The sequence below is a fragment of the Poromitra crassiceps genome, assembly GCF_964638095.1.
Source record: "Poromitra crassiceps genome assembly, chromosome: 5".
NCBI lineage: Eukaryota > Metazoa > Chordata > Actinopteri > Beryciformes > Melamphaidae > Poromitra > Poromitra crassiceps.
The window spans coordinates 25,271,603-25,285,523 of NC_139642.1; the positions used below are offsets into that span (position 1 = coordinate 25,271,603).

The following is a 13,921-nucleotide window of genomic DNA, read 5'->3' on the forward strand; positions in this document are numbered from 1 at the left end:
AGAGACTAGTGCTCCATCCAAGGGCAACAAACATATTTTCACCAAAATATGGAAACCTTTACTTGATTATCTTCCACATGATGTAGTTAGTTACCTTCTGTACATAGATATATATTTAGGCCTGTGTCAGGTCTGTTGGCTATATTGCTCACAATGCCTTCACTCAATGATGATATACCTGATGACATGGTGGCATCACTGATGGCGTCACAAAAAATAATGCGAAAAGTAGTAATCTTTGCAATTATCATGATAATGATTTCCACCATATTGTACTGTCAGCTGATGTGATGAATTACATCTAGGCCTAGCTATCTATCTATCTATCTATCCTGATGTACCCAAATAAATATATATATAGCCTATACAAAAAAAGACCATGAACAACACCACAGTTCTTGCTCATTTTTATTTCAAGTTAAGCCTCACATCATGTACTGTAGAGAGAGGGAGAAGAGAGCAAGACAGGCTGACAGGTGGATCAGTATCAGTACCACTCTTAGCCTGATTTCTCACAGATGCATGGAAAGATTTTACATGCTTTTTTGGGATCGTCTAGAGCTAGCAGTTGTTTGATTTGTTCCTCGGTTAAATTGCCGTAATTGACGTTAGGACCGTTCAACACGATGTCTTGATTGTCTTCGACCTTCCTCTTATTCTTGATGACGATAAATTTTCTAGAGAATGCGTCATGCTGTGAACAGAAAGGACAGGATCCAACATGCAGGTTAATGTGGCCTAAAGGCCTCGTCAACATACATCCATATACAGTACCTCAACGAACATGGTTTGGATACTGGTAAATTCAATATATCATCAAGCAGCAGCTCCAGGTGGTCTGATGTTATTTTATTGCCACCAAAGTCAGTGTTTCATATAAAATATAAATGGGAATTGCAGGAAACACCAAAAAGAAAGTCTGTGCTACACAGAGCCTAGCTGTACTAGTCTAGCCTAATTTTTGTTCCGTGAAATAAAATACATCGGGCCCTATCTTGGTACAGGCGCTATCCGCTTTTTGCCCTTGCGCACTTGTTTGCCGCACCTCACATATTGTAATGATTTATACAGAAACAGAACTGTTTAAAAATGATATAATTGTCTGAGTAGACGTGACCTCCCTGTTTTTTAAGTTAAAACAGCCCCAAATGTGGTGGGGATGCAATTCTCAGCGGGGGTGCGGAACTGAGCACGGCACCTGCAGCAGACGCAAATTGGAATTGTGCCAAGTCCCCTGTGCCCCAAAATCATTTTGGCAAAATGCCAGCGCAAACGGGATTTGGGCGGTCTTAAGCACCATAATTATTCACAGGTGTGGCCAGGCAATGCCTGGGCATTACGTCAATCAAACCAATCAGATTCCCGTCTCGCAATCGCTGTAATACAGTTTGCGCGAGGCATGCAATATGCTGTAATTCTGTCCATGCGTAATTTGGATAGGCCTATCTCACAACAACATCACATCATATACTGTAGCCTACCTGTTAAAAACATCTGTGATTTGATCAGGGGCGGAGCGACCCTATCAGCCTAGAGGGGGCGAAGCTTTAAGGGGGGGCCCGGCCGGCGGCGAAGAAAAATGTGCCTTTTTTGCATGTTTGAATCTGTTTTAGCCATATTTAGTGGAATATCTCATTTTAAACACACCAATGTTATTGTCTATTGATTGAATTCCTCTCACACTCACACCACTGACTTTATTAAATAAAGTCATTTTAAGTCACAACTGTAAAATAGCTGATAGCCCCTATATCCGAAAACACAATTTGTCACTCATTGAGCCAAGTAATATTATGTCCAAGAAAGCCTACAGTGAAGCCACTTTACAGTAGGGGTGCACCGATCGATCGACACGCAATCTGTATCGGCCGATTTGGACCTCAAATATGTGATCTGCTGTTTCCGATATTCCTTTAACACATTCAGTGCCAAGGACGTCTGTGGACGTCCTAAAAAAAAGTAACGAGGAGTGCCAAGGACGTCTGTGGACGTCCTAAAATCATAATTCATATTATTCCATAATTCTGCTGTTTAAGGTCGTACCTAGCCAGTGAGCATGAATCCCTTCAAGGGATCACACGGCGCCACCTTAAACATCGTCACAGGAGCTGCTCCACCCACCTCAGATCCTTTACTTTGTACAGGAGACAGCGGAGAAAGTGGAAACCGATGCATGCTTTCTGCCAGCGCCGTATATATTGCTCTGCCTACAGCGGAGAGTGGGCTCGGCTGCATCCGCGCTCACAACTGAGCTCTTATGCTTCTATCTATCTCCACACGATTTCCTAGAAAGGCAGCATCCGAAGCCGAACGGCCATGCCTTTTCGTTCAGTCGCGTTTGCCCATCAAGGAAATGATGCGCGCTGGGATCTGTCCGGGGCAAAAACGAGAAAACAAACTGTGCGTGTGGGAGGAGCCCGCAGCTCAGAGGTGGAGAGGGGAGAGGGGGGAGGGAGGGGGGGGGGGGGGGGGAGAGGTGTGTGTGTCACACAGGCTTCACAGAAACCACACCACACGCCACCACATCAGAAAACACCAGCCAGAGTCAGTGAATGTGGTCGAAATTAGAGTGCAAAAGGTATTCATAAAAGGGCCTATAACTTGGAAAGTAAAAAAAAACGACAGAAAACCATTGAAAGTGCACTTTTTTGAGAGGCTGTAATTTCATAATGGAACTGTCTAGAAACAAAATTTCTTCTTTGGAAGAAGCAGGAGTGTTCAATCTTTCATTAAAGTCCAGCCCCGTTAATATAGCCATAATAGAAAAAATTCTATAGCTGTTTTCAACTGAATGGAAGTGAATCTGGCACAGGCTCCAGACAATTTTACTGAAGCGCTGTGGCACTGAATGTGTTAATGTTGCCGATCGCATAGCCGATCATGCTGCACGTGAGAAACATGAGGCAGCCCATTTTCATGTCTTCAATGTCTATCGTTTAACTTTCATATTGTGCTCTAACGTTTATATCATTGTGTTGCAAAGCACACGCTTTGCTTTCGTCAGTGTACTCACCTCCATGCACACACCACACCAGACTGTCAACACACCCCTTGCGTCTTTGAATCACACAAATCAGCTGGTGATTAGAGCAGCCTCAGCAGAGAGAAGTTACCTCCAGTCCTCCCGCCTACCGAGGCATTTGCATGCTGTTAAGTCCGTGTGTATTAAAGTCCCAGATTGACACGGTGGTACTGTGGTAGTCGGGGTAGTGCACGCGCACACACAGACAATTTCCACGCAAGCATTGATGTTCCCGCGGGCACTTTGAAGGAAGCGAAAGTGTGCGGCTGAGTATGTTGATGTGCGCTCCGTTCAGACGGACTTTCTTCCTTTCTTTAGACATCAGTTGAACATGTTCTAATCCCCTTCTTCCATGTGTGCGTATATGACCAACCAGTAAGTCATTATTATGTTAATATTCCTGTATTGCATTCCCTTTTGGTTTTAGATCGATCTACCTGCAATCATTGCAATAACGTTTGTTTAGGCGTGCACTTGCGGTTTGATTGTCTGTTGCGCTAATTAATGCCACTACTCAGATGGAGTTTAGCTCGTGTGTAGCTTGTGATTCTGTTGTTTCTCCCGTCATGTAACCCTGTCACCATTATGTAGATCGCACTCATAGTGCTGCTAATTATAACACTGTAACTCGGCCTCGATGGGCGGGTCGTTTTGATGTTCGTTCGATGCGGATCCCAATGTATGACGGTTATTGTGCATAACCCCGGTTCTATGAGTGGGAGCTCTTTGGCTTTAGTCATGGTTCAAGACTGGTGTTTAAGAGTAACTGACTTACAGTTTACCTAATTATCATTTATATATTATTAGTTGTTAATTATCACTATAATTGGCCTATATAACAGCAAGCTTGGTTACTGACCTGTTTGTATATTTTATTGCCTCCTTTTTCCAGACCACACACAATCCTACTATTCCTGTCATAATGCTGTAAAGAGCCTATACTGCTGTACTGTACTGAAGAGAACTGACAACTAAACGGTTGAACTCCCATCTGTCTCCTGCCTCGTGTTTTTACGGACACCCCAGGGCGTATATATATATATATCGGTGATCGGTAATCGGTGATCGGTCGATGATCGGTTGGGCAGATATTTCTCATAGGTGATCGGCAATCGGTGATCGGTGGCAAAAAACGTGATCGGTGCACCCCTACTTTACAGACAAGCTTGTTCTGAAGAAGAAAAAGAAAAACACAGTGAGGCCTCTTCAGATGTTTCAGCACCGAGGCACAGCTCTCGGTTCAGCACCACCGCAGATGGACAGCGACAGGCTGTCACAGACAGCACCCTGTCTGCCCCTGTCTCCCTCTCTCTCTCACACACAGACAGGCGCGGACTGCATAATCGGGCATGTCGGGCCGATGCCCGGTGGCCTGGCCTGCATTTTTTTTTTTTTTTTGATGGGGGCACACTGATGAGGCAGGGCGGGCGCACCCTCTGCCCCGGTGTACCCTCCGCCACTGGATTTGATGCAATATTTGGGTTCTTTGGTGACTGGGAAATAGAAACGTGTTTGCAACGGGGGAGAGAAGAGAAAAGATGGGAGGATTTAGAGTGGACTCAATTAAAACTCTGTGAAACAGTGAGAGCTGCGTGCCGAGGACAGAGAGAGATGGAGAGAGCTTGTCGACAGATCGTCTGTTGTGCATGCTAAAGACCCTCCGGATTATGGGATAGGTGAAGTAGGGCTGTGAATCTTCACTGGCCTCACGATTCGATTCGATTACGATTCAGAGGGCTACGATTCGATTACGATTATCGATGCATCTCGATGCATCTTAAATCGATGCATCACTTTTTTTTCCCAATACATGATTTATTTTTTCTCACTTTCTTTTTTCTCACCGTGTGGCTACTTTTAAAATAAAAGTGCATTTGGAATTGCATTGTATTATGATCCAAATAAACAACTGCATGTACTTCCATTATATTTTATTCGATTATTATTATTTTTTAAATCGATTTTTGACTTTTGTGAATCGATGCAGAATCGTGCACGTCCGCATCACGATGCATCTTATATTTGATTCGTTTTGACACCCCTAAGGTGAAGGTGAATAGCCTATTGCAAGTAGGCTACAATGTCCAACAAGTTTTCTCAATTAATTTGCCAGTAACCCCTCGTTGCGATGTGATAAAAGTTTTTCAGTGAATTATAGTTGATTGTCTCACTGAATAATCTGCTAGTTATCCAATGCCGCAGGAATGAGTCCGGAAAACATCGATGCTAACACTCCCGGTTCTTCACAGTTTTCGCCTGTGGGATTTTTGAATGGGTTTTTGGCGCGATGCTTCAAATAAGGTCTGTGGTTAACGCAAGCTTATTCAAACGCGAACCAGTGTTCAGTAGGATAATCTTCACACATGAGGACCACTTTTATGATTCTCCCCAGACGAGGTCTGAGGATCAGAAACCGGATAATCGCTGTCCGTTATTTTCATGTCCTAAAGTAACTAGTAACTAGCCTAGTTACTATTGTAGTAACTGTAACTGAGTTACTAAATTTTAAAAGTAATTAGTTAGATTACTAGTTACTGCCATAAGTAGTTAAGTTACAGTAACTAGTTACTGAGTAACTAGTTACTAGTTACTAGTTACTGTAACTTAACTACTTCTTGCAGTAAATAGTCATTAATTACTTAGTAACTAATTACTCCCAACACTGGTGGCTTGTCGTGTGATAATAAAGACGGGATATCCGTCCGACTTGGACTTTTTGTCTATTCTAATTTGAATACTTCTATATACTGCGGTCACTAAACAGTCTTGGAATTGCATAAATGCAATGCAGTCCAATGGCATTGCTCTCTGTCAGAACTTGCTTGGATGTCCTGATGTTGGTTTAGTAGCAAATTAAAGTAAACAGGTTAATAGCAGCATTTACTATAGACTGAACAAAATCATGAACAATGAAGAAAACCAGAAGGAATACAGTTCCACTTTTACTAAATAAACCAAAATTGATGTTCTGCGACAAGTTATATCATCCTGAAAACCCAAATATTTGAAACTAGTAAAATTATAAAATTATCTGTCAGTGCAATAAGGTAAATAAAATAATTTGTTGGTCCCCCATAGTAAACATAAACATTATAATGACATTTTCCAATATCTGTCAACCTGTCACAAGTAGCTGGCTGTCTCCTACTGGAACAATTTGGTGTACCCATTACACTTAACTCTGGAAATGGCTTCTACACCCTGCTTCAAATCATTCTTTATAAATTAGAATATAATGCAACTTAATCCCCATCCCCGAACCGACAACCTCTGGCAACCTACTCCCAAAGTTGCCCCCTACCAGCCCACCCTAATGTAGCAGGCTAAAATCGGGCCTGGGATAAATGCAGAGACTGTGTTTCACCGGCCACCGTCAGCATGAGTGTGTTGTGGGCTGTCGTGTGACAAATAAAGATGGGTTTATCTGTCCAGTTCTTCTTCCTAATTGTAGTGAGACCATTTTTCCAAACTAGACAGTCTCAAGTGCCTTTTAAACATAAAATCTGGATCATGTCAGGCTAGAGAGAGCAGGATATTTTCAGGTTTTACCTTTTTAAACATGAGGGGTCTTTGTTTAGAAACAACTGGATATGAGCCGTTTTTTCTGCCAGTGGGCGGGGGGTGGCGGTAGCATGTATCGATAACAAGAAATGTGATAGGAAACAGCTTTAGCGAATTTATAACCAAACTCCATTCAAAAACATGCCGTTTTAACAGAGGGTCAATTCCTGGCATTGTGCCAAAAATGAGGCAGTCAAAATAGTGGTCGCACCGTCGTCAATCACTATGGGTGATTTATTTTACAAGTGGCATTCAAGTCATATCTGACTAGTTTTAAATGTATTTCTCCCCACAAGGAGAGTCAGCTCCTATCCTCTCCGTAGTGTGGACGCACAGTCACACAACACTGATGCCTGCCTCAAATGGCTGCCTCACACGTTAGCGACAAATCTGGAGACTTCAAAAAACACGCCGTTTTAACGGAGTCCATTCTGACAACGAGGGGTGGCAATGTGCCAAAAATGAGCGCGATTGATTTGATTGATTGATCACTAGGCCTATGTCTCACTTTTTCTGACATGGATCAGCAGTAAGCTGTCTCCTCTCCTCGGTGTGATGCATGGAGTGGACCTGCCTGCCTGCATAGCCGAAGCGCGTTGGGATCCCTAGCTCTACCAAACAATTCAAAGCCGTTTGCAGCACTTGAGGAAACCGTGAGTTTGCTCGTTTAATTCGTTGATATAAGCGATTGCCCAAACGATTCATTAATTAATAAACTAGTGAACGTGAAGTGAAGTGAAGTGAGTCACGAAGAGCCACACCCGCCCACTCACCAGACGGATCTGCGGATAATGACCTGCCAGAGTTAAACAACAGCTCCTTTTGCGCTAATTCGGATCTTACACCGGCGAGCGAGGTGAATAAGATACGGACTCGCGGGAGTGCGTGTAGGCCGGCTAATTGTTGTTTAACATGCAGGCCAACCGGCTAGCAGGTTATAATACGGATTCCACCGCATGTTAAGAAGTGGCTTCACTGTATAAATGGCCTCTATGTGACCTCTATGATAATCACAGCATCATGAAACTTTACAGCCAAAGTAGAGACCTAGGGGCATTCGAAAAAAGAGCATCACTAACTTGTTTTAAAAGCATATATAGCCTACTTGTAATTCAAGAAAAGTATGCGTTTGTATTTCATATGTCATACAGTTCAATTTAGATTATTGAAACTTGATGAGCATCACCACAGTTTATACTTGTTTAAAACACATAGCCCTAAAAAAAGAAACTACGACGTAATGACTAAGGAAAATATGTCTGATCTAATTTTGTGATTAATAATTCACCAACACTACATGAAAATGAGTGCAGACACTGAAGCGCATGCAAAGCAGTAGCAAGGTGATCGTCCACTGTTGAATCTGACAGAGTAAAAAAACAAAACATTTATTGTGTGTGTGTGTTCTAATGTCTTTGAATGTGCACTTTTAAGCCTCAAAGGAAAAATGACTTGTGACAGAAAAGAAAGCTATCTAGAATCATGAATCTTACCTGACATGCTAGCTCCTTTCCATAGCGCAGATAGTTAGCAAGGTGTTCACAGTTGTTGGCGAAGGGCCAGTAACGGGGAGTGTCCTTGATTCGCTCATTGATCCTCTTAATTATTTCCGCATCCTCTGACTTCTCGTAATTCACATCATAGAAATTGGTTACAGAGGGCTCCATGTCCCTCTCTTTCTTCATTTCAGCAAAACACACAGATACCTTCATGCCGCAAACTGCAATGATAGTGGGGATAAAGTATTAGAAATACTGTCTGTATAATCTCTATTGTCTTAATTAAGTTCACATGAGTTCTCCTGATTCACTCCTTATTTGAAGTTTGCACTCACTCATGCACACACCTAATTAGCATGGGGTGGTAGGAGCACTGGCAGCACTGACTAAGCAGCCCATGTGTGTTTTCTTCCCATGCTCAATTTTAAAGAGTTTTGCTGTTCAATAAACCTTGATTCACTTTGAAAGAAGTTTCCTGGAGTTCATTCCATTGTTCTACATCCTAACCCGATGCCCATGGTGATAGAAAACTTGGTTTGGGGCTGCTCTGCTGCCCTTTTCCAGGTATGCCCTAGGGCTGGGCGATAATTCAGTACTATCGTTTGTTGTCCTTCAGTGGTATCATATCATGATGATAATAGTTTCCATGTAATCATAAGATATATTATGATAATTTGATTATTAAACATGATTTTGCTTACATGAATCATATTGTGATAGAAATTATATTGATATTGAGAATGATCCTTATGATTGTTGTGATATTTGCTTGTACAGGTGAGTGTTATTGCCTGCTAGAAATGTCTGCCTGACGCCCCTCCTACAGTGCTGTAGGGTCAGCTGCAGGGTCAGCCGGGGACCACTGCTCATTGAGGTTTCGCTCCTTTCACCCAACAACACCTCCTGGTGGTGGAGCAGGGGTAAGGACGTCTCCCTGCCACCCCCTGCAGCTTCCCTTAATCAATTGTTGGACCCCCAATTCTTATCCCTCCTCCTCAGCCATAACCAGAAACTGCCCTTCTCTGCTTTCTCAGTGAGGGCTTTTGTTCTTACTTTGGGCCACTTGAGGTTATGTTTCCTTCCTGGCTCCCTCTTTTCTGTTTGATTGGGCGTTCCTGTTTGGATTGGATTTGTGTTTGGGGGGCTGTTAGGTCTGCTATCTTGATGCTCACATCCTGGGGGGGTACTACTGACGCCTCCATGGGAGATCCTCCACTGCCAACTGCTCACCTCAGCAACTTTGGGTCCCTCGGCTCCGTGGTTCTCTCCCCAGCTAAGGGGCTTGTCTGACCTGCCAGAGTAGTGCAAGGTTGCTGTTGGCCTCTCTCACTACACTTCACTCTCCCCTGGTGAATTCGTAGCCCCCTGAATGTGGTCACCTTTCCCCATCCACACCTGCACAATCGGAAGGTCCTTGTTAAAGTCATCCCCGCCTCTCGGAGGGCCTTCAGGTTGTATGTTCTTCTTTAGAAGTTCATAGTTAGATATATATCATATCGCCCAGCACCAGTATACCATATTTGTTCTGTTCTCTCTCTTCTCTCTCTATTCTCGCCCCCTGTTCTCTCACTTATGCACCAATAACGCTACTTCATTTGCTCAAAATGGCAGCTATGATTGACAGTTAAACTAACCAATGACTTCTCATGAATGACGTCACGATCCAACAACAACAATACAGTACCAAACAACTACCATTAAAGTTACAGTACCTTGTAACTTTAATGAAACAAGAAGAAGGATGGGTTTCTGGAGTGGTAAGTAACTCAGATGTGCGTGCTGGGAAGTCTGCTAACAAGCTAACAATATTTCAAGGTAATGATTGGTAGCAATAGCATCACCAAATGCCAGCACAATCAAAACTGAACTTACATGTAGGTGCAGGGCCAATGAAAACTTTGTAGAAAAGAAGAAAGGCCAGCTATCCATGTCCTTTTCAAAGTTTTAATCAATCTGGGTCAGAGTACAAATAACATACGCTTTTCGACGTGCTGAAACACCTACAATGATTGCTAAATTGTCATGAAGCTAGCTCATGTGTTGAAATTGACAAAACACCTATATAAATTAAAATTAGTAAGTAAAATGCTGTTTTTAAAGTGAGTTTTACAGTATGAGTGTTGCTGCGGAAGGAACTGAAGCATTTTTCAAGTTTTACCAATGTGTAAATTTGCCTTTGCCATTTTGCAATTTGTAATTGCCCATACTTGCATGTGAAGAAAAAATTACTTACGATTGTAGTGAAATATGTCTTGGTCATCTTTTTTTTTTTCAAGGCCAGCAATTGGGCCTTTGCCCACATAAATAGCAAAGTGATAGTACATTATACGATCACATATTTTTAGTGGGAAACCAACCACATCTCCAAATGCTAAAGGGGGGACCTGTGAGGGTCCTGCCACCTGTGGAGAAAGAAACTTGCTGAAATTATGTTATGCATTTACTACTAAACACCAACCACAATCAAAATGACTGAAAATACATTGATACACACAACACTCTTATAATTCATGTTCTCATGATATTAAATACATAATGAAATAATCATGGGTATTATCTAATATAAAGGTAATTCCGTCTGTACTGTATGTACTGTATGTATGTATGTACAGTATGTATTAGGGCATTCACAGACTAGTCGACTAGTCGACTAGTAAAACCACTAGTCGACACTGTGCTTAGTAGTCGACTAGTCTTTTTTTTTTCTTTTTTTTTAATCTTTAAGAAAGAACATGAGGTATTTACACGACATACATGGACTATCATATCCCATATCCCATATCCCCCACAAAGAACATCAAAACACAACAAAACAAAACAAGAAAACTGCATAAGATACACAATAATCCAAGAACAGACAAGACTATTGGACAAACAACCAAACAAAAACAATGCATTCAAAGTAAATACATAGATCTTGCCCTGTTGGCAGCTAGGAAATGCATACACTGTAGCTTTAAATTGGAAAGCATCCAATCCCCCAGCTGTAGTTCACTGGTGGAATGAACTCTCAAGCTACCATACGTTGGATAACATTTACTACAAGAGCAAAGGCAGATTCTTAGACATCCCCAAAATATGGCAACCACATACAGAGTTTGACTTTAAGAACTTTTTACCCCAGTGTCATTAGGCTTATCAGGATAGGAGCTGAATGCATTGTTTTTGTTTGGTTGTTTGTCCAATAGTCTTGTTTGTTCTTGGATTATTGTGTATCTTATGCAGTTTTCTTGTTTTGTTTTGTTGTGTTTTGATGTTCTTTGTGGGGGATATGGGATATGATAGTCCATGTATGTCGTGTAAATACCTTCTTTCTTAAAGATAAAAAAAAAAAAACGACTAGTCGACTAGTCGACTACCTTTAGGGACGACTAGTCGACTAGTCGACTACCTTTAGGGACGACTAGTCAACTAGTAAAATTCATGTGAATGCCCTAGTATGTATGTATTTCATGTATCTCGAGAACCGTTGGATGAAGTCGGATCGACTTCAGCTGACGGGGAGTCAGCTGAGGAGGACCTGATGGAGTGCAGTGCCAACGTTTGTGCAATTCGGCATAGCGCCACCTACTGGCGACACAAAAATGTTATCCTGACAAACCGTTCATCCGATTGACTTCAAACATAGGGACTGCGCTGCTAGGAACCCGACAGAATGCAGAGCCATTTGGCATAGTGCCATCTACTGGCAACACAAATCTCAAGAACCTTTTGTCCGATCAACTTCAAATGCGCTGCTGTGAGCCCGACGCTGTGCGGTCAAGAATGTCATGCAATTCAGACATGCACATAGTCATAGCACCACCTACTGGCAACACAACAATGGTTCATCTCGAGAACCGTTTGTCCGATCGACTTTAAACCTGGCAAGTGCGCTGCTGGGGACTCGACTCAGGAAAGTGCAGTGTAAAAAATTGCGTGCAATTCCACCAATCAGAACACAGCTTTCACGTATCTCGAGAACCGTTCGTCTGATCGACTTCAAACTTTGACTGTGCGCCGCTGGGGACCCGGGAAAGTGCAGTGTCAAATTTCATGCAATTTAACCAATTGGAGGGGAGCGGTGCAAGCAGGGGGAGGATGGGGGGGTGAAGAGTGGGAGAGCACGATGTGTGAATGGGGGAAGGGCGGGGAACGGGCACTGCACTAGTATGATCAAATGGCACAGCACAGGCACATTTGTATCATAAATATAATAATGAAAATGAAATATAGACATGCAAGCAACTTACCGGTACCTTACGTGCCCCTTGCACTAAGGTTGCCAGCTGAAGGATCACAACCACCAAAATCAGGTTCCTCATTTTCCCTGCAGTTAAGAGGACAGAGGAGAACATGTAACATCAAGGACAATGTGAGGCCTTCTGGAAAAATTGCATTACACAGTAGCAGGTGCAGATAATTGTGGCTGGGGGAGCTATTAAAGGGGGAACTTAATTATTATTATTAGTGGGTGCTAATTTTTTCTAACTTTACGAGGCAGCTGGATTCACGTGAGATCATGAGATCACGATCACACAAGAAAAACAAACCACGTGGCAGCATCAGGTTAAACATTTGTCTAAATGATCATATAAAAGCATAATAACAATGCAATAGATTAGGATGTGGATTGGGCCAGGTGTTATCAAAGTCTGAGACTGTGGGCCTCCCACCAGAGAAAGCTTGGAAAAAGGAGCCACCCTCACTCAATTCCTGGATGCCTAAATGGGATCATGATTATGTTATTTGATCCCATAGGCACTCAACAATTGATCCAAGATAGCCTGATATTTCACATACTTCAGAATACACCAAATACATAAAAAGGGTCTGTCTGAAGACATTTGTTTCTTTCTGACTCTGGGAAAGTTGGAAAAACTGTCAAACGACTGTATCTCTGAAAGATCTCTTTAACCAAATCACACACATTTAAGCTATTCTCCTTTTTATAACTAATATAATAAATAGTGTAATATTTTTTCACTTCCATTTAGTGAGCCTCCCCTGAAGCTGCTTGGAGCCCCCGTGGGGAGGCCCGCCTCCCACTTAAAAACCTCTGGGTTAGGCTATACTGCTATACAAGGAGGGCCACTGTTTTCAGGTTGTCCGTCCGCGATATCTCAGGAACGCCTTCAGAGAATTTCTTCAAATTTGGCTCAAACGTCCACTTGGACTCAAGGATGAACTGATTCCATTTTGGTGGTCAAAAGTCAAAGTTCAAGGTCACTGTGAACCAGGGTGGGAATTTCGTAATTTTAGAGGCAAGGCCATCTGGCTTCAGCATCAAAAAAAATTAGGGCACAAGGCCACATGCCAGGGCACAAAGGCAATTGCTCTATTGACATCGTGAAGAGCGATTTTTCTGAAATGTGTCTGAAAATGAGCCAATTACACATCGTTTGCATAGGGCAGGCTACATTCGTAGCATTCCTAGGCTACGTCCTAGCATAGGCTAGTAGCAGGGCAGAGCAGAAGACTGTGATGTGACCAGATAAATTGACAGATAAGGAGAGAATTTATATCAAGTATATCGAGTTCCCCAAAAATATAGACATTACCCCAAGAATGTTTAAAAAAGAAAACTATCCGATAACAATGAAAAACAGGGAGAATATAACAATGAATGTCTAATGTATTCAGTCAGTGAAGCTGTTTGCCATTTCTCTTTTCAAAATTTAGATTCACTTGCGCTTACCCATCAAGTGGATTAAAATAGCCTAGCCTTTGTCTGACCTGAGTGTTTATCAAATAACCTGGCAATTATTAGTTTTGTCTTTGTATTGAGCACAATTATAGGCTACTGTGTATATTTATGAGATTGTTATTTTTCCTGTGACTAACCACTGTGCAGTAATTT

The 13,921-nt window shown here is 42.3% G+C and overlaps 1 protein-coding gene across 1 annotated transcript; it reads right to left on the reverse strand.

The window, feature by feature from the left end:
* Positions 1-403: 403 nt before the first annotated feature.
* Positions 404-12,387, reverse strand: LOC310776850 (uncharacterized protein). The gene is made up of 4 exons (XM_083637049.1): positions 12,315-12,387; positions 10,316-10,484; positions 8,077-8,303; positions 404-694 (listed from the first exon to the last, which is right to left on the reverse strand). Exons 1-4 carry the CDS (start codon positions 12,384-12,386, stop codon positions 500-502), a joined length of 663 nt encoding a protein of 220 aa, XP_083493175.1. The 5' UTR covers position 12,387; the 3' UTR covers positions 404-499.
* Between the last annotated feature and the right edge of the window lie 1,534 nt (positions 12,388-13,921).